Consider the following 25,811-nt stretch of genomic DNA (forward strand, 5'->3'; position numbering starts at 1 on the left):
TATTAGACTCTATGGTACATGTATATATTACCCCGCGTGTTAGACTCTATGGTACATGTATATATTAACTCCGTGTGTTAGACTCTATGGTACATGTATATATTATCCCCGTGTGTTAGACTCTATGGTACATGTATATATTACCCCCGTGTGTTAGACTCTATGGTACATGTATATATTAACTCCGTGTGTTAGACTCTATGGTACATGTATATATTACCCCCGTGTGTTAGACTCTATGGTACATGTATATATTACCCCCGTGTGTTAGACTCTATGGTACATGTATATATTAACTCCGTGTGTTAGACTCTATGGTACATGTATATATTACCCCCGTGTGTTAGACTCTATGGTACATGTATATATTACCCCCGTGTGTTAGACTCTATGGTATGTATATATTACCCCGTGTGTTAGACTCTATGGTACATGTATATATTACCCCGTGTGTTAGACTCTATGGTACATGTATATATTACCCCGTGTGTTAGACTCTATGGTACATGTATATATTACCCCCGTGTGTTAGACTCTATGGTACATGTATATATTACCCCGTGTGTTAGACTCTATGGTACATGTATATATTACCCCCGTGTGTTAGACTCTATGGTACATGTATATATTACCCCCGTGTGTTAGACTCTATGGTACATGTATATATTACCCCCGTGTGTTAGACTCTATGGTACATGTATATATTACCCCCGTGTGTTAGACTCTATGGTACATGTATATATTACCCCGTGTGTTAGACTCTATGGTACATGTATATATTACCCCCGTGTGTTAGACTCTATGTTACATTACCCCCGTGTTAGACTCTATGGTACATGTATATATTACCCCGTGTGTTAGACTCTATGGTACATGTATATATTACCCCCGTGTGTTAGACTCTATGGTACATTACCCCCGTGTTAGACTCTATGGTACATGTATATATTACCCCCGTGTGTTAGACTCTATGGTACATGTATATATTACCCCCGTGTGTTAGACTCTATGGTACATGTATATATTACCCCGTGTGTGTTATGATACATGTATATCTACCCCCGTGTGTTAGACTCTATGGTAAATGTATATATTACCCCCGTGTGTTAGACTCTATGGTACATGTATATATTACCCCGTGTGTTAGACTCTATGGTACATGTATATATTACCCCCGTGTGTTAGACTCTATGGTACATGTATATATTACCCCCGTGTGTTAGACTCTATGGTACATGTATATATTACCCCGTGTGTTAGACTCTATGGTACATGTATATATTACCCCGAGTGTTAGACTCTATGGTACATGTATATATTACCCCCGTGTGTTAGACTCTATGGTACATTACCCCCGTGTTAGACTCTATGGTACATGTATATATTAACCCCGTGTGTTAGACTCTATGATACATGTATATATTACCCCCGTGTGTTAGACTCTATGGTAAATGTATATATTACCCCCGTGTGTTAGACTCTATGGTACATGTATATATTACCCCCGTGTGTTAGACTCTATGGTACATGTATATATTACCCCGTGTGTTAGACTCTATGGTACATGTATATATTACCCCGTGTGTTAGACTCTATGGTATAAGTATATATTACCCCGTGTGTTAGATTCTATGGTACATAATCATGACACAGACAGCGTCTACCACATCGTAGTCTCATTTACATAATGATGACACAGACAGCGTCTACCACATCTCAGTCTCATTTACATAATGATGACACAGACAGCGTCTACCACATCTCAGTCTATTTTGTGTACTGATGATACTGACAGTGTCTCTACTACATTTTAGCCTAATTCGATAACAAAAATCAGAAACAGATAGCTAAAACTGACACATTTTTTAGCAGATCGGTAACCTAAACAGTTTGAGAAAATTAAACGTTATCACAACATATCACATTATATTTTATGGTCCAATCTATTAGTTATCTACATACATGTCCATCATCAGGCCATAATTTCCAAAGCAAATTGCACAATGTTCAGTACCAGAGATAAAATAATAGCATATGTGAAACTGTTTTACTTTGGTATTTGTAAACTCAAAGAAAACCTCACAAAAAATGGCGGACAGAAATAGATTAAATCTCCAAGTCATACTAGCTGAAATTTACGGTCCGGTTAAAACTTTCAACCAACTGACATTGAAAAGATACACAAATCAAGACTGAACCGTTACAGATGACTTAATGGCAGTTCCTCGGAAGTGATCGGTATTGAGCTTAATCGTGTACATATACACTAAAGTAAGTCCGATAACTCTGCACATCGCCAGAGAATCGACAATGCCCGGCGACGGGCAGAGTCACGGAGACGAGAAACCTTCATCATCATCATCATCATCATCATCATCATCATCATCATCATCATCATCATCATCATCCGACCGTTCTCCAAACATATTTACAACGAAACTGATGCGTATGAATACCTTTAGCCTATCTGAACTGAAATGACGAAAATTAACAGGAAGTGTGGAGACAAGCGAACCAAAGTTACAAGAAGTGTGGAGACAAGCGAACCAAAGTTACAGGAATTGTGGAGACAAGCGAAGAAATGTAACAGGAAGTGTGGAGACAAGCAAAGAAAGTTACATTACGTGAACTTGTAGTGCCTGTTAACTTCGTCCCGAGTAAGAAAGCTTATAGAGAGTGACACACAAACATAAATGATGCTATATATTGAAACACATCAGGAAAATTGAATCAAAGTCCCTGAGCAGCGAAATTATATGCCATGTGCCATTTAAATGAAGTAAGTTGATACTGTTTTCTTAATTTCGTGGTGAGGGTTGGGGGTTGGGGGTGGGGGTTGGGGGGTGGGGGTTGGGGGCTGGGGGGTGGGGGTAGGGGGTGGTGGCGGTGGTCTGTACTCTATATCATTCTCTAAATATTTCCATCTCAAACTTAATCAGACTTAACATAAATGTTTACAGACACGTTCATAACACACAGGTTACACATAATTTTGCATTCAGTTTGAGCAAATTAGAGTATAAACATAAGCTGGTGTATCTGTTTTTTTCTTGGGGGTTAATCGGGACGGAATTTAATGATTACTCAGTCAGCAAACAAGTTGTCGTCACCCACTCAGGTGTCGTCACTCAGGTGTCATTACTAAACCAGGCATCTTCACTCAGCCAAGTGCCGTCACTGATCCAGGTGTCGTCACGCAGTCTGTTGTCGTCACTCAACCAGGTGACGTCACTCAACCAGATGTCGTCGCTAAACCGGGAATCTTCACTCAGCCAAGTGTCGTCACTAATCCAGGTGTCGTTACTAATCCAGGTGTCATCACTCAAACAGGTGACGTCACTCAACCAGATGTCGTCACTAAACCAGGCATCTTCACTCAGCGAAGAGTCGTCACTGATCCTGGTGTTGTCACGCAGTCAGGTGTCGTCACTCACCAGGTGTCATCACACAGTCAGGCGTCGTCACTCAACTTAGGTGACGTCACTCCAGTTGTCAATATGCCATCACACAGCCAGGTGTCGTTACTCAGCAATATGTCGTAATATATTCAGGTGTCGTCCCCACCTAAGTGTTGTTAGTCAATCAGGTGTTGTCCCCAGTCAAGTGTTGTCAGACAATCAGGTGTTGTCCCCAGTCAAGTGTTGTCAGACAATCAGGTGTTGTCCCCACCTAAGTGTTGTTAGTCAATCAGGTGTTGTCCCCAGTCAAGTGTTGTCAGACAATCAGGTGTTGTCCCCAGTCAAGTGTTGTCAGACAATCAGGTGTTGTCCCCAGTCAAGTGTTGTCAGGCAATCAGGTGTTGTCCCCAGTCAAGTGTTGTCAGGCAATCAGGTGTTGTCCCCAGTCAAGTGTTGTCAGACAATCAGGTGTTGTCCCCAGTCAAGTGTTGTCAGACAATCAGGTGTTGTCCCCAGTCAAGTGTTGTCAGGCAATCAGGTGTTGTCCCCAGTCAAGTGTTGTCAGGCAATCAGGTGTTGTCCCCAGTCAAGTGTTGTCAGGCAATCAGGTGTAGTCCCCAGTCAAGTGTTGTCAGGCAATCAGGTATCGTCCCCAGCATAGTGTTGTCAGACAGTCAGGTGTCATCCCCAACCAAGATGTCGTCACACAGGTGCCATTCCCAGCCAAGATGTCGTCACACAGGTGCCATTCCCAGCCAAGCGTCAAGGCTACGTCAAGTGTCGCTATTTTAAGTAATGCTTTCATGTTGTGTGTTGTATTACTGTTTTTTTTTATAATACACATTCATACACTGGTTATATCGATACATGTTTGCGACACCACTTATTATTATAGTTTCCTGTCAGATTCCAGAGTGTCCGGCGGCAGGAAGGTCTGCTCTATATTCGAGTGATCTGTGTTGTCCGTTTGACGACTTCGTATCCCTAACTGTACAGGGTGTATAAACGTCGATACACACAGAAAAAGTAAGAAAATCGTCACCTGTAACGACAAAACAAAGACTTATCACAGCGAAAATACAAATCATGATGCATGGCCGTTTTCCCAGTACATCACTATAACAAATAACATTTGTTATGTAAAATGGTTAAATTGTATTATAATTGTATATAAGACGACATGCTACTATAAACAGAGCTATTTATCAATAATTATATAATTCATTATCTTTTTATTGTTATTTGATGATAGGTACACGCTGAAAGAGTATTTTAACATAAATGTCCTTTTCGGCTTGTTGGTGTTAAGTCCATGAAATATAAACTTGATTTATTCTACAACAGTTGAGAAACAATCTATCAGTTTTTATAAATGTTTCTTGTTGGCCGGGATAGAAGCGCGAAGGGGATGATACTGTGGGAGGAAACTGGAGTTCCGGGAAAACCCCATACTTTTTCATGTCCGTTCTGGGAATCGAACCCCGCACGGTTAGGTGCGTTGTCACTGCGCCACCCTACTACCCAAGTAAGTTTCGTGTAGAAATACGCATTTTCAAAGATGTTTTACAAATGTCATCATACCCCCGGAACACCATGGCCTATTACCCACACAAATTGATAATCAGGTTGTTCCAGTAACTTGTCATTTTCGCGCGAATCGAGAGCTGACTACCTCTGCAAACAACAACAACAGCAAAACTGTTGCTTGGCAACAGGGTATAATCAGACAGGAGCAGATCAAACGACAGGAAATTGTCATCCTGATTATCGACTTATCTTCGTAAAATATCGTGATATTTCATAGGAATTATTATAATAAATTTTGAAATATTACTAAAAAAAAATACACATACCAAATAAAATTTATCACATAAAGTGCTGCGAGGGCCTCTATCGAGATGTTCAACATATCATTTACATACAATATTCGTTCCCCGGCCGAATCGACTCGTCTTGTCGGTCCACACGTGTCTTTGTTTAAGCTTGGTTTGTTATCATTTATATCACAACACTCGAGGCGTTACTTTTCTGTTTTCTATGTTTAACACACTGACGGTTTTACAACTATTCAACGTGTGTAAATATGTTTTTACAACCTCCCAGAGGAAACACCTGGAAGTTTACATAATGTAAATTTCCTAATCATATTCGGAAAGTATTAGGAAATAAACCAGTAACAGCCTTCAACTAATCAAGTAAACGCACTTTATTCTTTATAGTCTTTAAAATGAAATACTTTATTCAAATATTCCAGTGGAACAGCGCACTTGCAAACTTTGTAATACCGACATTGAGGATGAGTTCCATTTTGTACTTAAATGTCCTTTTTATAACAATTTGCGTCGTAAATATATTAAATTATACTATAGAGTAATCCTTCCGTTTTCAAATTAGTAGATTTACTTAAAACTCCTAATGTAAAAGACTTGGGAAAGTATTTGCATCATGCTCTCAAACTGCGATCTAGTCTATTGTAATAAAATCACTAAGTTTTTGTATGTAACAATGATTATAGAAACAATGTTTGTTTGTCTCTCTCCCTCTCTCTCTCCCTCTCTCTCTCTCTCCCCCCCCTCTCTCTCTCTCTCATCCCCCTTCTCTCCATCTCTCCCCCCTCTCTCTCTCTCTATTGTATACGATACATGTTGTATATTTATGTATTAGAAGCCATAAGCTGTATTGCTTCAGATCAATAAAGAAAAGACTATTACAGGCGTGTCTTGAAAATGAAACGTATTAAATAAATGTTGCTTGATGACACAATACATACGTGAATATTTGCGTCCTGATACGAGTCGAACCAGGAGAAGAAGCCATATTGAAGCATACTGAAAAGTCCAGTAGAAAATGTCATTATACCATATAGGGCACCGAAGTGTTGCTCTGGAAACCTACAACAGAAATGGAATTTACATGACTGAATAAACACTGGCGGAAATCAACAACACAGGACACGAATTTGGCATATCTATACTGTTACCCACTGGCGAAATCTTGAAACCAGGGACCGTATTCACGAAACCATTCTCATGCTCAAGCATAGATTTTGTGCTCAAGCAATTTTTCTTATAATTCACCTAAATCTTATAAAAAAACAAATGTCACATATAAACATTGAATATAGCTTTGACTTGAAGTCCTTTCCTTTTTTATAATCAAAATCAGCCTTATTTATTAAGTTTTAACTTAAACAAGGCATAAGGCTTGTGCACAAAATTCTTGCTTGAGCGTGAGAACAGTGTCATGCATACGGGCCCTGACCTATGCTTAAATATCTACATATTTCACACCTCTCACAACTTACGCGTCATTGACGAAGGCCACTCCTATCGAGTAGAGGAATGAACGATAGAATGTGAATAGGACAAATATGGGCACCATGACGGTGAGAGACCCCACCAGGAGTAGCACGTACACCAGGGTTCCTAGGATACTCGTGGTTGTCATTGGTAACAGGACCGGACGCCAAACTCTGGCTGGTGACGGATAATCTGAAAGTAAATAAAAAAAATACTCAATGTCCAAAACATTAGGTGTTTCTTTGGGTATTTCACTAAATAAAAAAAGACAAAATCATTGTTAGAGCATGTGTTTATACTGATAGTTTCTCACATCAACTTGTGTGTCTAAAATATGCGTCATATTATTTCATATATCTGGGTTAAACTTTCGTTTGTTCTAATCTGGTCTTTGGAGAAAATATCGTATTTGAAAAAGTTAATTTGCTGACTACATGATGAAGAGACGTTTTATCTGAGATTGATATAGGAATGCTAAGGAATGTTTATTTATATATATATATATATATTTAGATAGAAAAATATCAAACATGGGACGGTAAAGTGATGGTTAAAGACAATTCGGACCGAAATCATCAGATCTTCCAGGAGAAGGATTTGTGTAGGTTTGGCCACGTCCTCAGTACCTCCGAATAACCTCCGTCACAAGGTGTTCAAATGTCAGTCAATTTCTGAGTATCCTACATGTGATCAATTCTTTATACCAACAGTCCGAATATGTTCACACTTATTCATTATCAATTCCTTTTAAGAAGGAAACGATAATATACTTACCTGTAAACTTACCGACGTCACATGTTCACATGGCCTATGATGATTATTTATCTTGAGTGATCGCAAAGAATTTGCGTATTTTTCCAGTGTCCAATATTAATCTCATCGTTTATTATCAATCAATGTTTCAACGTGAATTTGTACAATTTTTATTTTTTACAAATTACTTTCTTGAAAAATTGGTAATATACTTACCTATAAACTCAAACGACGTGACGTGTTCATATAAAATGACGTTCACTTATAGTGAATGACCACAACTGAGTTTGTGTATATACACATGTACATGCATTTTTCCAGTCATTACTACTTATCCAATATTACTTACCTCGTTTTATTAACAGTCAAATTAACGTGCATTTGTACACATTCTCTTCATTACAAATTATTTTCATTGACTTTCATTTATATTGAGGGATTTCAATGAATTTGTGTGTTTTTTTAGTGTCCAATATTACTTACCTCGTTTTATTTAACAGCCAATGTCTAAATCAACGTGCATTTGTACACGTTATATTCATTACTAATTATTTCCAAAATGGTAATATGTACCTATGCCTGCATAAACTTAAATGACGTCACATGTTCATTAATTAATATTGCTTACCTTGTTCTACATAACAGGCAATGTCATAATTAACGTTCATTACATATTATTGCGATGAACAATGGTAACATGTACTTATACCTGCATATACTTAAATGACGTCACATGTTCATATAAATGACGTTTATTTGTATTACGGACCGATCACAGTTGAGTTTTGTGTCTATACACAAGTACATGCATTTTTCCAGTCAATTGTCCAATATGGCTTACCTCGTTTTATTAACAGTAAAAGCCTTAATTAACGTGCATTTATACACGTTCTATTCATTACAAATTGTTTTCATGAAAAATGGTAATATGTATTTATCTGCACCAATTTAAACGACGTCACATGTTCATATAAAATGACGTTCATTTGTATTGAGTGATGGCATTGAATTTGTTCCACTATCCAATATTACTTACCATGATTTATTAACAGTTGAAAATCTAAATGAACGTGCATTTTCACACGTTCTATAGACTACAAATTACGTTCATAAAATGATCACGTACTTACCTGTAAATATTTGTGTTTGAATCTGATCATGTTGGTTTTTTACATATGTTTATCTTGAAAGTAGGCAGTATAAATATAAATATATCATTTGCGCATAGATGTATTGTGCACGCAAACTAGATTACAAGGGTGTGATGTTAGAGTGTATTATGTGGGACTTGTTTGTGCATGGTGTACAGTATGGTGGATTCTGTCCGGGCATGAGATGATAAAGTTTTCAATTTAAGTATAGAGTTTGTAATATATAAACATTGTTGTATGTTGTGTAAATACTAGTAGCAGGCCAAATTCACCAGAATTTCTCATCCAAATCAAATTATTTCTCCTGGTTATACCAGTTTTTCCATTTCCATTTTAAAATTTTGTTATTTTCTATGTCTTTGCAATGTGGTGACTTATGATACCTATTTTGCTAAGTATATTGGTAAAGTAATTACACGACTAAATCCTATGTACATCGTAACGAAGTGGCGCTATTTTTTAACACGTAAACCTCGTCTTTTGCAAACTGACTATGTTTGGACACGGAGATATCCCTACTATGCATATCATATTACATAATGCCCGTTGATTGTTTTTCGCACCGTGTCCTTATTGGTTTGTATCACGCGAGGTCAAGTCGGTTACCTTTGAGCAAACAATTAGACCTCATTATCATTTTAGCAACCAATTTATTTTTGGTTTATAAAATCAATGCGATGCCTATTATGGTATTTCTTCATATGCTTATGAAAGACAAACCTTTAAACTTAAGTAATGTAAATAAGTCGAATGAATATTCTAATAATGTACATGTAAATGCTGTTTTGAACATTATTGTGTGCTATGTATTACTCCTTTGTCTTTACTACTCCCTCTATATTTGGGGACCGTACCCCAACTTGAACTTTGTAAGTGTTATTGACAGTTGGTCGATTGGCATGGGTAGTGTATATTTAATATATTTTCAACATTTACTCGTACGTTGTGGAGATATTGAAAGTAACCCGGGTCCTGGTAGTTCATCCCTTTCAGATTTATCAATTCTTAACCAAGATTATTTATCATTAGTGCACTACAACGTTCAGAGCCTATTACCTAAAGTGGACTTAATCTTTAGTGAACTACATCAATATGATATCTTATCCTTTACTGAAACTTGGTTATCACCTACAACAGAAAAGTCCGGCGAACTTCTTCTTTCTAAATTTCATGACCCTTTTGTAAAATCTCGGTCTGATAGAATCGGTGGGGGTATTGCCGTGTATGTTAATAAAAATATTACTGCGATCCGGCGTTCGGAATTTGAAATTAATAATCTAGAATGCATTTGGATAGAACTGCAGCTTAACAATAAAATTATTATGCTAGGAACCTTTTATAGACCTCCGAACTCCGGGAATGAAATTTGGAATTTAATTGATCATTCTATTGATATGGTTGCCAATTATGAATTTGATAGTATATTGATAACAGGTGATTTTAATGAAAACCAATTAGCTACAAACCCTAATCGTGTTATTGATTTAATGTATCGATATAATTTTATTCAACTTGTTGATGAACCTACTCATTTCACAGAAAATTCATCCTCTCTTTTAGACATATTTATGACAAATAATATAGGCGTTATTAAGGAAGTTGTTGTTGGAGAATCTTTTTTACCTGCTGAGACTAGATATCACTGCCCTATTTATACATTTTTAGATGTTAGTCGTAACAGTTTGAAATCAAGTATTCAAAGGCATATATGGTTATATAAAAACGGTGACTACAAAATGTTTCGGGATAGATTGAATAATATCGACTGGATTAGTCCATTTGAAAATTTATCAATTGACGAATTTGCCATTTTTTTTAATTCCACAATATTAGATGCTGCTAAAATATGTATTCCTAATAAAACAGTAACAATAAGGCATAATGAACCACTATGGATGCATAATGATGTAAGAAAATTAATAAGGGATCGAAAACGATTACACCGAAAAGCTAAAGGTACCCAAAATCCGTATCACTGGCAGAAATTTAGACAGGCAAGAAATAAATGTATTGACGCTATAAGGAAAGCAAAAAATGAATATGTTTTAAAGTTAACCGGTAAGATAAAATGTATGTCTACATCAACACGTGACTAGTGGAAGTTGATTAACAATTTTACAAATTTTTCAACCAAAACTTCTCATATACCAACGTTAATGCAAAATGATATATATTATGGTGATAGTAAACAAAAAGCAGATCTTTTTAACAATTACTTTATTAGCCAGTCTACTATCGACGACTCTAATGTAACACTACCAAATAATGTAGCTACTAATAATACACTTGAAAATATTGATATCACTGAACAAGATGTTGAAGATGCAATAAATAAGTTAGATACTTCTAAAGCTTCTGGTCCAGATAAAATGAGTCCAAGAATTATTAAGGAAGCAAAGACAGGGTCTATTATTTCAATTCTTTCTAAATTGTTTAACAAATCTATCGACTGTGGTATATATCCTTCTATATGGAAAGTCGCTAATGTTACACCAGTTTTTAAAAAAGGTGACAAATCCGTTGTTTCAAACTATAGACCTATATCTTTGATAAGTATCGTTGGCAAACTAATGGAAAGGTGTATTTTTAAACATCTTTACAATTTTTTTAGAGATACAAATTATTTTACAAATTGTCAATCGGGCTTCACACCTGGGGATTCTGCAACAAATCAATTATTAGACATTACAAATGATATTGGGAGGGCTTTAGACGCGGGTAAAGAAATCATTGCCGTATTCTGTGATATAAGTAAAGCGTTTGATAGGGTTTGGCACAGGGGTCTTATACATAAATTGGAAAAATCTGGCGTTTCTGGTAAATTGCTATCTTGGTGCAAAAATTATTTAACTGACAGAAGTCAAAGGGTTGTTATAAATGGTATTTTCTCTGAAACCCAAAATATCAAAGCAGGTGTACCTCAAGGTTCAATATTAGGTCCTCTCTTCTTTTTAGTATATATTAATGATATAGTGAATGATATTAGTTGTAAAATAAAGTTATTTGCTGATGACACAGCCTTGTATATCATAGTTGAAAATCCCACGATTGCTATTAATACCATCAATAATGATCTTTCAAAAATACATGTATGGGCAAATAAGTGGTTAGTAAAATTTAATCCAGACAAGACAGAATCTTTATTAATTAGCCGAAAAACTATACCAGGAATTTATGATCCTATCACTATGGACAATGTCAATGTAACTAATGTAAAATCTCATAAGCATTTAGGGGTGTTATTTTCTGATGATGGTACATGGAAAAATCATACTGATTACATATTAAAGAAAGTGTCACCAAGACTAGCGGTTTTAAGAAATTTAAAAAACATACTTGATAGGAATTCTCTCCAAACAATATATTTTGCTTTTATCAGACCTATTTTGGAATATTCTGACGTAGTTTGGGATAATTTACCCAATTATTTATGTCAAAATTTAGAAAACATCCAAATAGAAGCTGCAAGAATAGTTACAGGTGCTACTAAATTGTCAAGTGTTAGTTTATTGTATAAAGATGTGGGTTGGGAAAAACTTTCTAAAAGACGGGAAAATCATAAACTCTTGCAGTTTCATAAAATGTATCATAAGAAAACTCCATTTTATCTATCCAGTCTAATTCCAAGTAAGGTATCAGATACCCACAGACATAATACTAGAAATTCAAACAATTTACTATTAATTAATTGCAGGACTCAGTTTTATAAAACATCTTTTTTAAATTCTTCAGTACATTTATGGAATTCTTTACCAATCGACATTCGCGAAAATCCGTCTGTCAGGATTATCAAAAGATTTTTACAAAAAGAAAATGTAATGATTCCACACTATTTTAATATTGGAAGTAGAAACCTTCAAATTTTACATACACGATTGAGACTTAAATGCAGTAATCTCAAACAACATTTATACTTAAGAAATCTGGAAGAAAGTCCATTTTGTTCATGCGGGTTAGTAGAAAGTACCCACCATTTTTTATTGTCTTGTGCTAATTATAACATAATTCGACAAAATACTTTACTTCAACTAGATATTACTCTAACTGAAAAAACTCTATTATGGGGAAACGACACTTACTCTAAACAGAAAAATGAACAAATATTCTTGACCGTGCAAAATTATATCAAGCTTAGTAAACGTTTTACCTAATATTTTTTGTCCTTTAATTCTTATTATAAAACTGTACATTATGTATTGTTTCATAGATCTGAATGGAGCTTTGAAAGGTAACCTTTTTTACATACCAATAAATTAAGGCGCCACTACTTAAGTTGTAAATTACATTTTGTAATTCTATCCACCACATGTGCGTATACGTAAGTTAATATGTTTTATTGTTATGTCCAAATATTACTTTTTCATCCAATGTCGATGTTAGGTGTTCCATTTCCGATTTATATTTGTCTTTGTATGTACATGGGAAAGGAATTAATATAAGCTTTAAGCTTGTTTTCCCATCCCATAAGATTATGCGTACCTGTCTGTAATTAAATGCTTATTACTGAATAAAAATATTGTTTAAACTAAAAATATCAAACGAAATGAACGGCTGTCTTCAATCAGCGTTTTTACCTCTCGTGATAGATAGTCGACCAGTTTTTTAATTGTAAGTATCTCGGTGACTGACAGTCGACCTGTTAATATCTCGGGGACTGACAGTCGACCTGTTAATATCTCGGGGACTGATAGTCGACCTGTTAATATCTCGGGGACTGATAGTCAACCTGTTATATATTGTTAATATCTCGGGGACTGACAGTCGACCTGTTAATATCTCGGGGACTGATAGTCAACCTGTTAATATCTCGGGGACTGATATTCAACCTGTTAAATATTGTTAATATCTCGGGGACTGACAGTCGACCTGTTATATAGTGTTAATATCTCGGGACTGACAGCCGACCTGTTATATATTGTTAATATCTCGGGACTGACAGCCGACCTGTTATATATTGTTAACATCTCGGTGATTAACAGTCGACCTGTTATATATTGTTAATAGCTCGGGGACTGACAGCCGACCTGTTATATATTGTTAATATCTCGGGGACTGACAATCGACCTGTTATATATTGTTAATATCTCGGGGGACTGACAGCCGACCTGTTATAAACTGTTAATATCTTGGGACTGACAGCCGACCTGTTATATGTTGTTAATATCTCTTGGACTGACAGCCGACCTGTTATATATTGTTAATATCTCGGGGACTGACAGCCGACCAGTTATATATTGTAAATATCTCGAGGACTGACAGCCGACCTGTTATGTATTGTTAATATCTCGGGGACTGACAGCCGACCTGTTATATATTGTTAATATCTCGGGGACTGACAGCCGACCAGTTATATATTGTTAATATCTCGGGGACTGACAGTCAATCTGTTATATATTGTTAATATCTCGGGGACTGACAGCCGACCTGTTATATATTGTTAATATCTCGGGGACTGACAGCCGACCTGTTATGTATTGTTAATATCTCGGGGACTGACAGCCGACCAGTTATATATTGTAAATATCTCGGGGACTGACAGCCGACCTGTTATGTATTGTTAATATCTCGGGGACTGACAGCCGACCAGTTATATATTGTTAATATCTCGGGGACTGACAGCCGACCTGTTATATATTGTTAATATCTCGGGGACTGACAGCCGACCTGTTATATATTGTTAATATCTCGGGGACTGACAGCCGACCTGTTATGTATTGTTAATATCTCGGGGACTGACAGCCGACCTGTTATATATTGTTAATATCTCGGGGACTGACAGTCAATCTGTTATATATTGTTAATATGATGTAAAATCGCTTTGTACGACTTACCGTAATATCGTTTACGTTGACAGTCGTAACTCATTCCTGCCAATATTCCTGCAACTACCGTGCACATGGTCGTGTAGGCGAATACCCCTAAGTACTTACTTACTGTAGAAAAAAAAACAATTTCTTTATAACCAACAGACACATCCCGGTACTTACTAACGTTAGAATAAAGTTATTTTTTTTTATAACCGACAGACACTCCCAGGTGTTCACTAACGTTAGAATAAAGTTATTTTTTTTATAACCGACAGACACACCCCGGTACTAACTTACTTAAGGATCAAATCATACTTTGTGCAAAACTGACTTTTCTTTAGGGATATTGCTTCACTAGTCTAGAATACCACAAAGGACCGAACAAGCAGTAATGTACATACACAATATATCCCAACATCTCTGGATATTGTATGGATTCTATTCAGTCATTTTACTCATATTCTTTATTATTTAAAATAAAGTTTTTCATCTGCACCATCTTGTTTTTATGTCATAAATAAGCACGGATGTCCACAAAAACGTTAAGAAGTTAGATTTTTTTTCATTTATAAAATTTCTTTAAGAAACTTTGATTCCAAATATCTAGATCCTTAATTAGAAATGTATTAAACTTGCGGTGCTGTTACAAACATGTAATGGTTGTAATTTTTTTTTAAATCCAAAATATTACTTTGAAGAAGATAAATAATTCAAAGACAAAATAATGAGTTTTACTAACCAACTTGTTTCTTGTCAGACAACTGTTCGAGATTCACGTTGATCAGACCTATGAAAGTGACGAACGTCACAGTGTTAATGCTCATCCAAGCCACGTGCATCAAGTACGTAACTGACCATATGCACGTGCGTAAAGATGTCTCATCCGTTTCCCTCTGATCCTTCAGGCCTGAAACAGTCAAGTATCCGTCAAACTTAATTAATGAATCTCTATGTGTTTCATGATAGATATAACTTCGTGTATCCTACTATCTTCAACACGACAGAGAAAGATATTGATCAGTTTACTATATATAATGTAAACAATGCTATTGATTTTTATCAGTTTATCATACATAATGTAATTCAAATAGCACAGCCAATCTACAATTATTAAAGCGACCTGCACGTTTTATCCACAAATACCACTTGGAAATTGGAACAGTTACAAAATTCTAATATATACAGCATAAGAAAAATACAAAAAACTCATATAATAAAAAATTATCTAAACTGATAATAGGTTGAGTTTACATGTAGCTACACTTCACCAACAGGTGGTTTTTTAACAATAGACCCATGGCACTTATGTCGCTCAAGCTCTATATCTGTTTCCCTTTCGATCTCCATCCCACTGCACCGAGTGGAGGCAGAAAAACTATTTACAAAAAACATCTCTTTTATCCAAGAATGTTTTAGACCAAGACAGAATCCTATCATTCCCTACAGAAGAAGAAAGATTTTAAAGAAATTAGGATTTTTTATTTATATGGAGACTCCCGGAACAAACAAACAAAAAAAAAACAACAAAAAACTTCCTCAAGTTCATCAACAGCAGGAAAAAAATTGCAGGCGTTACTTGATAACATGTTGATTTTTGGAAAGTAAATATATTTAAAATTGCGAAACTGACACCAGAGGAGTAGATGATCGCAGAAAAAAATATTTATTTAACCCGTTACAGAGATACATTATTGGTAAGAATCAAAACAAATAAATGCTTGTCAGTTACAAGGTCTTCGTATTACTAACACCGGTTATAATGAGTTAATTTTGTTAAATATATAACGCTATAGTTTGCCTGATATCACATGAACCACAATTTAGATTGGTAGATTTCCATACACCTACAAAATATACTGGTGATATATCCCGACTCAACTTCACTTCGATTTACTCAAGTTAGCATGCAGTGTATCTTGGTTATATACGTGGTATCCAGTTCATAACGTAAAATCAAAATGATAAAATGCGGTAGACGTGAGGTTAAAGAGACAGAGTGGTTAAATTTTTAAAAAACTTTTTCCCATCCATTTGATTTCCTGCAAGCGTTATGATACTTAGCATTAGACAATTCACAAAATTATAGCACTTTTCGAGAAAAATTGATAAAGATTATTAGCTTCAAATTAATACTGGTCAAACCTCGCTGTTGTGTCTACCGCCATTCGCTGTTTTCATCGGAAATAGCCGATTCATCACGTGACCTTTCGGAACATCGTTTTAATCCGCCACTTTGTTAGGATTTCTAAATTTGCATGCGCAAAGACATTATTTACACTCTCCGAACCAGAATGATATGAATAAGTGTGTGGTCGTTCATATCTAATTTACGTTTTTGACATTTTAAATTCAAAAGTTATGCAAAATTTTAAATATAATAACTAACACAGCTTTTAAAAGTTATTTAGATATTATAATGTTTTACTATTTACGAACTGAAAATCTAACTATGTAGTCCCATTAAGGCTTTTCTTCATTAACAATGAGCCATTGGCAGATTGCTCAATCAACGCTAACAACAATGCATGACAAACACTGTAACAAAAGAACCAGCAAAGGTCATTTATCCGGAAAAAAGCGTAAGTAGCTTTCAACAGTAGATTCTTATACTGTTAATCAAAATCAGTCGAGATGGTTCTATTCTAAAAAAAATATTCAAATATAGTATCATATTAGGGCAAGGCTTACATTACGAATATCGTGACGTTAACACACATCGTTTTGTTTGATGATAATTAATTACTATGTACAACTTGCCTTTCAACTCAGGCAATAGTCTGCCGCTCTTGATCTCCAGTTCGCACGACTTCCGGCGAATCTTCTGCTTGGTGATGTATGACTTTGGCAAGAAGAGGATAGTACTGATACTCAGCATGACGAGGGCGAAACCAGCCAGGCAAATGTAAAATATCCGACGGGACACGCCATTCTCATAGGCGATCTATCAAACAGAGAAACAAGGTATAATAAATGACATACTTTTATAATACATTATTGTGTAAATTGTATATCTCTCTCTCTCTCTCTCTCTCTCTCTCTCTCTCTCTCTCTCTCTCTCTCTCTCTCTCTCTCTCTCTCTCTCACTCTCCCTCTCTCTCTCCTTCTCTCTCTCTCTCTCTCTCCCTCTCTCCGCTCTCTCTCTCTCTCTCTCCTCTCTCTCTCTCCCCCCCTCTCTCTCTCTCTTTCACTCTCCCCCCTCTCTCTCTCTCTCTCTCTCACTCTCCCTCCCCCCTCTCTCTCTCACTCCCCCTCTCTCTCTCTCTCTCTCTCTCTCTCTCTCTCTCTCTCTCTCTCTCTCTCTCTCTCTCTCACTCCCTCTCCCTCTCTCTCTCTCTTTCACTCTCCCCCCCTCTCTCTCTCTCTCTCTCACTCTCCCTCCCCCCCTCTCTCTCTCTCCCTCCCCCCTCTCTCCCCCTCTCTCTGTAATTTCGTATTTAGACATGTCGTTTTGTCTTGTCATTATGTATTTTGGCCAACTTTATGGTGACGGGGCTTGAAAAACTTGTGCCCAATCCCATTGAAATTGTTCAATAAAATATGTTTAATTAAAAAAATAATATATTATTCAGAACCTTGGATTAAATAAAATTTCCAAAACTGTTCGTTCCTAGGAGGACTCATGTTCACCGACCTTTAATTAACGTTGTAACATGGTTCTTAATATTTTTTTTCTAATCATTTCTACGATTTCCAATGTTCCGCTGACTTTTCATGATTCACACTGTGATTACCAGAGCAAAATTCAAACTGTACAACAACTGAAAATTTGAAAGTTGTAGCACACTTGTTGGCTCCGAACACAAAAAACAGGAGGAACATGGGCAATGCTTTTGACTCCGACTTTCTAAAATTTCAAATAGATAACTAGAAAAAAAATCAAAACTAAATTTTGATGACATAAGCAATGTCTAAAATACAAAAAATAAAGACGAAAAAGATAGAAAGCATGCAGCAGAGTTCCAATAAAACATAAACATGCGGTTGATTTCATTTATAAAAAAAAGTAAGGAAATCCGTGTCTCGCGCATTATCCAGTTTATACCCTATTTCTCATATTTGATATTTATACTGCATCCACGAAAAACAGAAACTCTAGACATCCATTCCTGCATCAGGGCAGGTTTCATGAAAGATTAAGAATTTTTGCCCATTTCCATTCATGGATGTTTTGGCTAGCTTCGCAGATGTGACGGAGTCTAGTTTGTGGGTGATGACCAGTCCTGTGCGTGATTTCCACTCCCGCTGCGTAAAGCTATGACTCGCATGTTCGTTTACTGCTGTGCAAAGTAAAGTTTCCTTTCAAACTAGCTTTTCTACATGTAAATTTTATACAAGTTTTCAATTTGTTTACACCTACAACTTGTATGCCGAAACGAAGGTTGTTTTCAACATTTCATTAAGAGGTCGGCGATAAAATGGTTCCAGACCACACACCCTATTTAACACTGCAATCGAAACCTTTGTAGACCAAAAGCTTCGTCGTAGCATCTATAACCTTCCTAAACCGAGCAAAATCGTAGTTTGTTTTGTCCAAGAAGTTTTCATCATAATTTCTCTTGTCTCTCAGACAACACTATCAAGTTCAGACTTTTGGGGGTATTCATGTCCATATTTCATTCTCGCCTAAACAATGAATCTCTGAAGTCAATAGTCTATTGTTTCCTTGTCCATCAGGTGTAACTCTGGAATGACTTTCAGGCCATTCGAAGACACTCCACTTGGCGTTTTTCCGTCAGTATTTGCGTTCTCCTGTCACTTGATAGGATCGTCCCATTCCTTGTCGGTGAGGGGAGCCCTGAGTCGCAGTTCCGGATGGTTTTCAGTTCAAATGTACATTGACCAGCTTCCGTTAAATCGTCTTCCTCGGCTTTTTTCACTTTAGTTTTCGAAAACGTGACTAAAGGGCAAATTTATCAGCCCGTCAAAAGCTACAATTCCATTTCATAATTTTTACAAACTTTATTAAGAAAGACGCTGCAACTCGTTTAGCTCTACTCATCATTCTAAATCATTTACCCGAAAAGTAATAAAGAAAAACTTTTAAATATAACTTGTTTCCAAGTTCAACAGTTGACTCCAGATCTGCATAACTTTTGGTGGAAACACCACGGAGGAAAACAGGAGGTAGAAAACTCACGGAGGAAAGCAGTTGGCAACCCATGGAGGAAAGTAGAAAGTGGAAAACCCACGGATAAAAGCAGAAGGTGGAAAACCCACGGAGGAAAGTAGAAAGTGGAAAAACCACGGAGGAAAACAGAAGGTTGAAAAAAGTGGGAAAACCCACAGTGGAAAACCCACGAAGAAAACCCACGGAGGAAAGTAGAAAGTGGAAAAACCATGGAGGAAAACAGAAGGTTGAAAACTCACTTAGGAACGCAGAAGGTGGAAAACCCACAGTGGAAAACCCACGAAGAAAACCCACGGAGGATAGCAGAAAGTGGAAAAATTCCATGGTAGAAAACCAATAAGCCAACATTATATATCAAGCAAATCGGCAAATACAGCTTCAGGAGCTCTAAATGGAAAACTAGTATCTTTAGGAACGATGTATGATGTATTCACCAAACTACATAACACGGTTGTGGAGTCAGTACGCATGTATGGTAAGTGTCATTTGGGGCACAAAAACCACTCTGTGACTAACGCTGTTCAAAAAAGGCTTCCCTAGCTGTAGGAAAGTTCGCATCTAAACTCACTATTTAAGGAAACTTCGTGTTATACCAAACAAAAGGTCGCGTGCTTAAGGCTCTTGTGTAAAATAAAATGATGGATGGGCATTCAAACATTGCAAGGGATTGTTGTCATCACTCAACAAAACAAGTAATATTGACACTGATAATCTGGTGCAGAATATTAATTTTCCGACGCGATATATTTAATAATAATACAGATTGGCACGTACAGACAGCTCAAGATATCTCAAACCTACAGGTGATACCTGATCCATTTGAGCTGGGTTTTCAAAAACCGGATGGTCGGGTGGCGCAGTGGTAACGCACTTGCCTTTCACCTAGCCGTACGGGGTTCGAATCCTGGAACAGACGTGAAAAGGTAAGGGTCACCTGCCCGACCACGTGGGTTTTCCCCGGGTACTCCGGTTTCCTCCCACATTAAGACCCCTCGTGCGCTTACATCCGGGCCAACAAGAGTGATAGTATAAGTTGAAATAACTTGTTTCACAATTGTTGTAAAAAAAATAAAGTTTATAGTTTTTATAAAATCGGAAATACTTTAGACCTCCTATTCTATAAAAAAGACAGACTATTTGCTCAGTGTGACTTGAGGAAAGTTTAAGATAAAAACCTTCTTGAATTGAGTGTAAACTTTATAATGATATTAAATATTCAATACTTGGACAACCCTCTGTCGTTATAGAAGGTCTTTTAATGCAGGACTGTGACACTAAGTAATACACTGCTGCAAATGCTGAACTCCAATCACTTGTAAGTCAATTTAACTCCGACGCATATACGCGTCGAAAATTATACATTTAGTGAAACGCAATATATTGACTACAAAAATCTTCAAATATGGTAATTTATGCGACTTGTATAGATGAATGATTTTGATATGTTGGTGACTTTAAAGCATTTTATGTAAATTGATGCTTTGTATGTTTTCGTAATCCAATTTGACTGGATATTTAAACTCATTTACTTGTGTAATTTTAAAAGTGTTTTATGTAGACCGATATGTGACACTTCAATGGAATAATAATTATCCATGTTTAATCCTCGCCGCCAGTTGGTCTCGTGATATTCTGAACGAAAGTGGTCTGTACAGTAATTTTCTGCTGAGTCCACAGCGCAATTTCCAAAATTTTGACAAGTTTAGTTACAAAGAGATATGATAAGTTTTCACAAAGAGATATCATAAGTCTTTAAAATTTGAGCAAGTCCCACAGGAAAAGCATGAGTCAAAGAATGAAAAAGATGAGTCCAAAAATCACTGAAGTTCACACTTGACTGCACACATTACGATAGCGATCACAGCTATCGAGGCATCTTTTTTCTCTTCAATAATACATGGTGGTTATTAGCGCTAATGAGAATAATTCACGCGCAGATATCTCTCTTTACTTAGTACTCAATCTAGTCACAGTTTAAAAATCATGGCATAATAGTTCCTTTGTTCAACAAATAGACATTATATATTTGATTCAAATATAAATACCATCAAAATGTAATATCCCCAGCACAGTTGAGTAGTGTACTGACTTTAGTGCAAAAAAAGGAGGAAGAGAACGATATGTTTAAATAAAGGAAATATTTGGTCAACAGGAGCCACACGAGAAAGTGACAGGATTTCATGTACACGTTGATACAAACAAATCACACTTAAGCTTTAGTGTTCGACGTTTTCTGCCAGCATTGTTGATACCGGCTAAATGTAAGCACAATGACAACTTTTTAAATTTTTTTGTAACTTTATGCATGGTATTTTCACTAAGAAAAAGTGGATCCAAAGGGTGGTGACATCTCTATAATGATGTTCGTAGAGCATGCGCCGGCACAGCACACTTTTCTAAAGTTATGCCGGGACAGTAGAACTTCAACAACTATAGATTTTATTATTTTCGCATGATATATCCCCAGGAACGCAAAATAACATTCACACGCACCAAGTCGTTGGATTTGTCAAACGAACCATGTACCGTGAAGTTGCTAGTGCGAAACAGACAAAAGAAAAAGTGACCCACCATTTATACAGATTTTGTTTCCATCCCCTAAAGACGCTACTGACCAAATTTGGTCAAAATCCGCTTAGTCGTTTATGACTAGTAGCGTTTTCTTGGGGAAAAGTTGGCGGACGACGGAAACTGCGGTATGACAAAAGTCATCGATCCTATCTACATATTGTTTAAAATGCCCGTGTATGCACTTGTTTTAGGGTGTCAAGTTAAGTTCACTGATAACTGACGTACTACGAAGTGGCCTACTGAACTTTATACGAGGTCATCAGGTTTACTACTAACAAACCAACATCCGACATATTCATACCAACGGAGGCTATTACACAACTTAAAAGATAAAGACATTACACATCACTGCTCTTTTGATACTAAACCTTTAAAGAAAGTGACAGTCTTCACAATACACACAACTCGAATCTTCTAAAGAAAGTGATAGTCTTTACACCAAACAGAAGCAGAATCCTTTAAAAAATATGCTGAGTGCTTATGCTCTCAATTTTTAATTCACGATTGAAATCTTTGTGTCTACAGTACAGGCGGTAAAATATTATGCCCACATCATTCGAATGTTTGTGAGGTTGCATGTTCGATCTCGGCTTCTGATATCATGATACTATCATTTATTTCAATTCACACTTTTAATAAACGAATTCGAATCACGAGTGTCCTTAAAGTCAATTCATCATTTCCATATGCATTGCGGCAATTACTGACCAAAATTTCGACCTTATATATTTGGTGATCATGAATGCAGCCGATGAATTTCATCAGAGCACGTGCTAGATATCTATACCATAGTTCATAGTGCTAGTGACATAGAATCCTTCTTGAAAGAATTAGAGATATGGTAGATCTTGAAGGATAATAAAAGATCGCGTATTAGGGAGTTTCCGGCCATCAAATTAATGATTTGTTTCGTCTTTTATTGTTTTACAAATCCCAGCTGCTCTAATAGTAATATCGTGATTATGGCAAACGGCAAACAACCCGCTTTCCGGACGTACATCTTCTATATCTTTTTAGATTGGCCAGGCAATGAACTGAAACAGAGGCTCCAGTACGATAACGGACCATACCTCATTCGCAATGTTTCGTATACAGATTTTAGAACAACATCTAGTGCATGTATGTGTTCTGCTGTTGTTCGAATGAATTAAAATGTGGCATGCAGGTTACGATAAAACCTAGGGAAGGAACTAAAAGTCCACCAGCAGTATCCATCACATGCAATCCCAAACGATTGCACAAAAGGCACACAAGTGAACAGCATATTATTATTGACAAAAAATAGATTTAGAGTTAGATACAGTAAAGTCAAAACGTGGAGCCTAACATACATACAGTAGAGTCAAAACGTGGAGCCTAACATACATACAGTAGAGTCAAAACGTGGAGCCTAACATACATACAGTAGAGTCAAAACGTGGAGCCTAACATACATACAGTAGAGTCAAAACGTGGAGCCTAACATACATACAGTAGAGTCAAAACGTGGAGCCTAACATACATACAGTAGAGTCAAAACGTGTAGCCTAACATACATACAGTAGAGTCAAAACGTGGAGCCTAACATACATACAGTAGAGTCAAAACGTGTAGCCTAACATACATACAGTAGAGTCAAAACGTGGAGCCTAACATACATACAGTAGAGTCAAAACGTGGAGCCTAACATACATACAGTAGAGTCAAAACGTGGAGCCTAACATGTAATTTCACCCGGACGAATAGACAGAGAATTAAAAAAAAATAAACAGAAAAATGTCAACTAAGGAGAAAAGGGAAGGCAACAGGGGTAGTATTTGGTTGGGTTGGTTTTTCTAGGCAGGACAGTACACCAGACTAGAGAAAACATACCGATAGCAGTGCAAGCCCTATACCACATACGAGAGCGGTACCAACAAGAACATCAGCGTTAACCCACCGTTGTAAAATATCTGCTACCAAATTACAGCCACATTTCCTATGTTTTTTGTACAAAAATGAGTTTTAGTGTCTGTACCTTCATCATGTGTTGTATGACGGAAGAAGAGTCGAACAGGCCACAGTATAGTGCCACCACAGTTGACTGTAAGCGCGGGAACAAGTTTGCCACCTGCAATGAAAAACAGCTAAGCGTCAGAACAGAAAAAGATCACGTGAAAATGATTAACCACTGGTACACACACAATAAATTATCTTAATAGTTAAACTACTTCATAACAATAATAAACACGTCTTTTAAGCAATTTTCTTCCTGATGAAGAGAGGAGAGAGAAGATATGTGCACACATCAGGAATGGGGTCAAGAAAAGAAGCAGACGAGAAGTTGAAACGCGTGAATAAATACGTATATAATTAACCGTAGCATATATCGCCGTTTTTAATGAACGTCGAAATTGAATGAAGAAATGTCAGTTTTGCTCGTTAGAAAGGATTCCAGCACAGCAAAGTATCTCGGTGAGTGAGATATTACAGCAGGAATATCGTAAATAAAACGTCCTATTGTCGAGTGTGAAATAGTAAACAATGCATTGTATTTTCACATTCCATTACGCACGTTTCTTATGAATAGTTGATAAAACAATGTACTTACTCGGGGAAAAACATACTCCTAACAACATATCGGAAGTTGGGAAGTGGTAGTTTTCGATACATATAACTTGGAGGTTGTGTATCACGATCAGGTTTGTTTATTGTGAACTTTATTTAATAGCAGGTCTTTCTAAGAATTGAGTTCTCTAATAGTGGTTGAAGTTTGGATTTTTACTTATGAAAAATGAAGACAGACTGGTTATGAAACCATGCCTGTGTTTAATTTGATTACGAACACTTTCTATTGTCGTCCTGAAAAATATCTTAATAATTTATTGAAAGGTTTGCTTTAAAAAAAACCCATTAAAAGCAAGAAAAATAATAATGTGTTGCTGAACTGCATTTCCAGGTACAGGCGTCAGAACATGTGTATATAATATATGTGTCTGTGTCGATATTTACCACACACAACAAATTCAATATAACGTCAGACAGACATAAACAGTAGATCAATATAACGTCAGACATAAACAGTAGATCTATATAACGTCAGACATAAACAGTACATCAATGTAACGTCAGATATAAACAGTAGATCAATATAACGTCAGACATAAACAGTAGATCTATATAACGTCAGACATAAACAGTAGATCTATATAACGTCAGACATAAACAGTAGATCTATATAACGTCAGACAGTCATAAACAGTAGATCTATACAACTTCAGACAGAAATAATAGACCTATATCACGTCAGACATAAACAGTACATCAATGTAACGTCAGATATAAACAGTAGATCAATATAACGTCAGACATAAACAGTAGATCTATACAACTTCAGACATAAACAGTAGATCTATATAATATGTCAGACAGATACAGTAGATCAATATACCGTCAGACATAAACAGTAGATCAATATAACGTCAGACGTAAACAGTAGACATAAAGAGTAGATCTATATAACGTCAGACATAAACAGTAGATCAATATAACGTCAGACATAAACAGTAGATCTATATAACGTCAGACATAAACAGTAGATCTATATAACGTCAGACATAAACAGTAGATCTATATAGACATAAACAGTAGATCTATATAACGTCAGACATAAACAGTAGATCTATATAAAGTCAGACATAAACAGTAGATCTATATAACGTCAGACATAAACAGTAGATCTATAT

General features: G+C 36.4%; 1 protein-coding gene across 1 annotated transcript in view; it reads right to left on the reverse strand.

The window, feature by feature from the left end:
- Positions 1-1,076: 1,076 nt before the first annotated feature.
- LOC132556951 (equilibrative nucleobase transporter 1-like) overlaps positions 1,077-25,811 on the reverse strand; it is a 39,166-nt gene continuing 14,431 nt past the window's right edge. Inside the window, exons 4-10 of the mRNA XM_060221418.1 lie at positions 24,104-24,196; positions 17,166-17,349; positions 15,148-15,315; positions 14,433-14,534; positions 6,703-6,889; positions 6,169-6,289; positions 1,077-4,440 (exon numbers count right to left, since the gene is read on the reverse strand). Coding sequence (XP_060077401.1) covers positions 4,288-4,440; positions 6,169-6,289; positions 6,703-6,889; positions 14,433-14,534; positions 15,148-15,315; positions 17,166-17,349; positions 24,104-24,196 — 1,008 coding nt within the window. The 3' untranslated portion in view covers positions 1,077-4,287. The remainder of the gene's footprint in view (positions 4,441-6,168; positions 6,290-6,702; positions 6,890-14,432; positions 14,535-15,147; positions 15,316-17,165; positions 17,350-24,103; positions 24,197-25,811) is intronic.

The sequence above is a fragment of the Ylistrum balloti genome, unplaced genomic scaffold (assembly GCF_031769215.1).
Source record: "Ylistrum balloti isolate Yb309-2 unplaced genomic scaffold, AGI_CSIRO_Ybal_v1 Utg369652, whole genome shotgun sequence".
NCBI classification, from domain to species: Eukaryota; Metazoa; Mollusca; class Bivalvia; order Pectinida; family Pectinidae; genus Ylistrum; species Ylistrum balloti.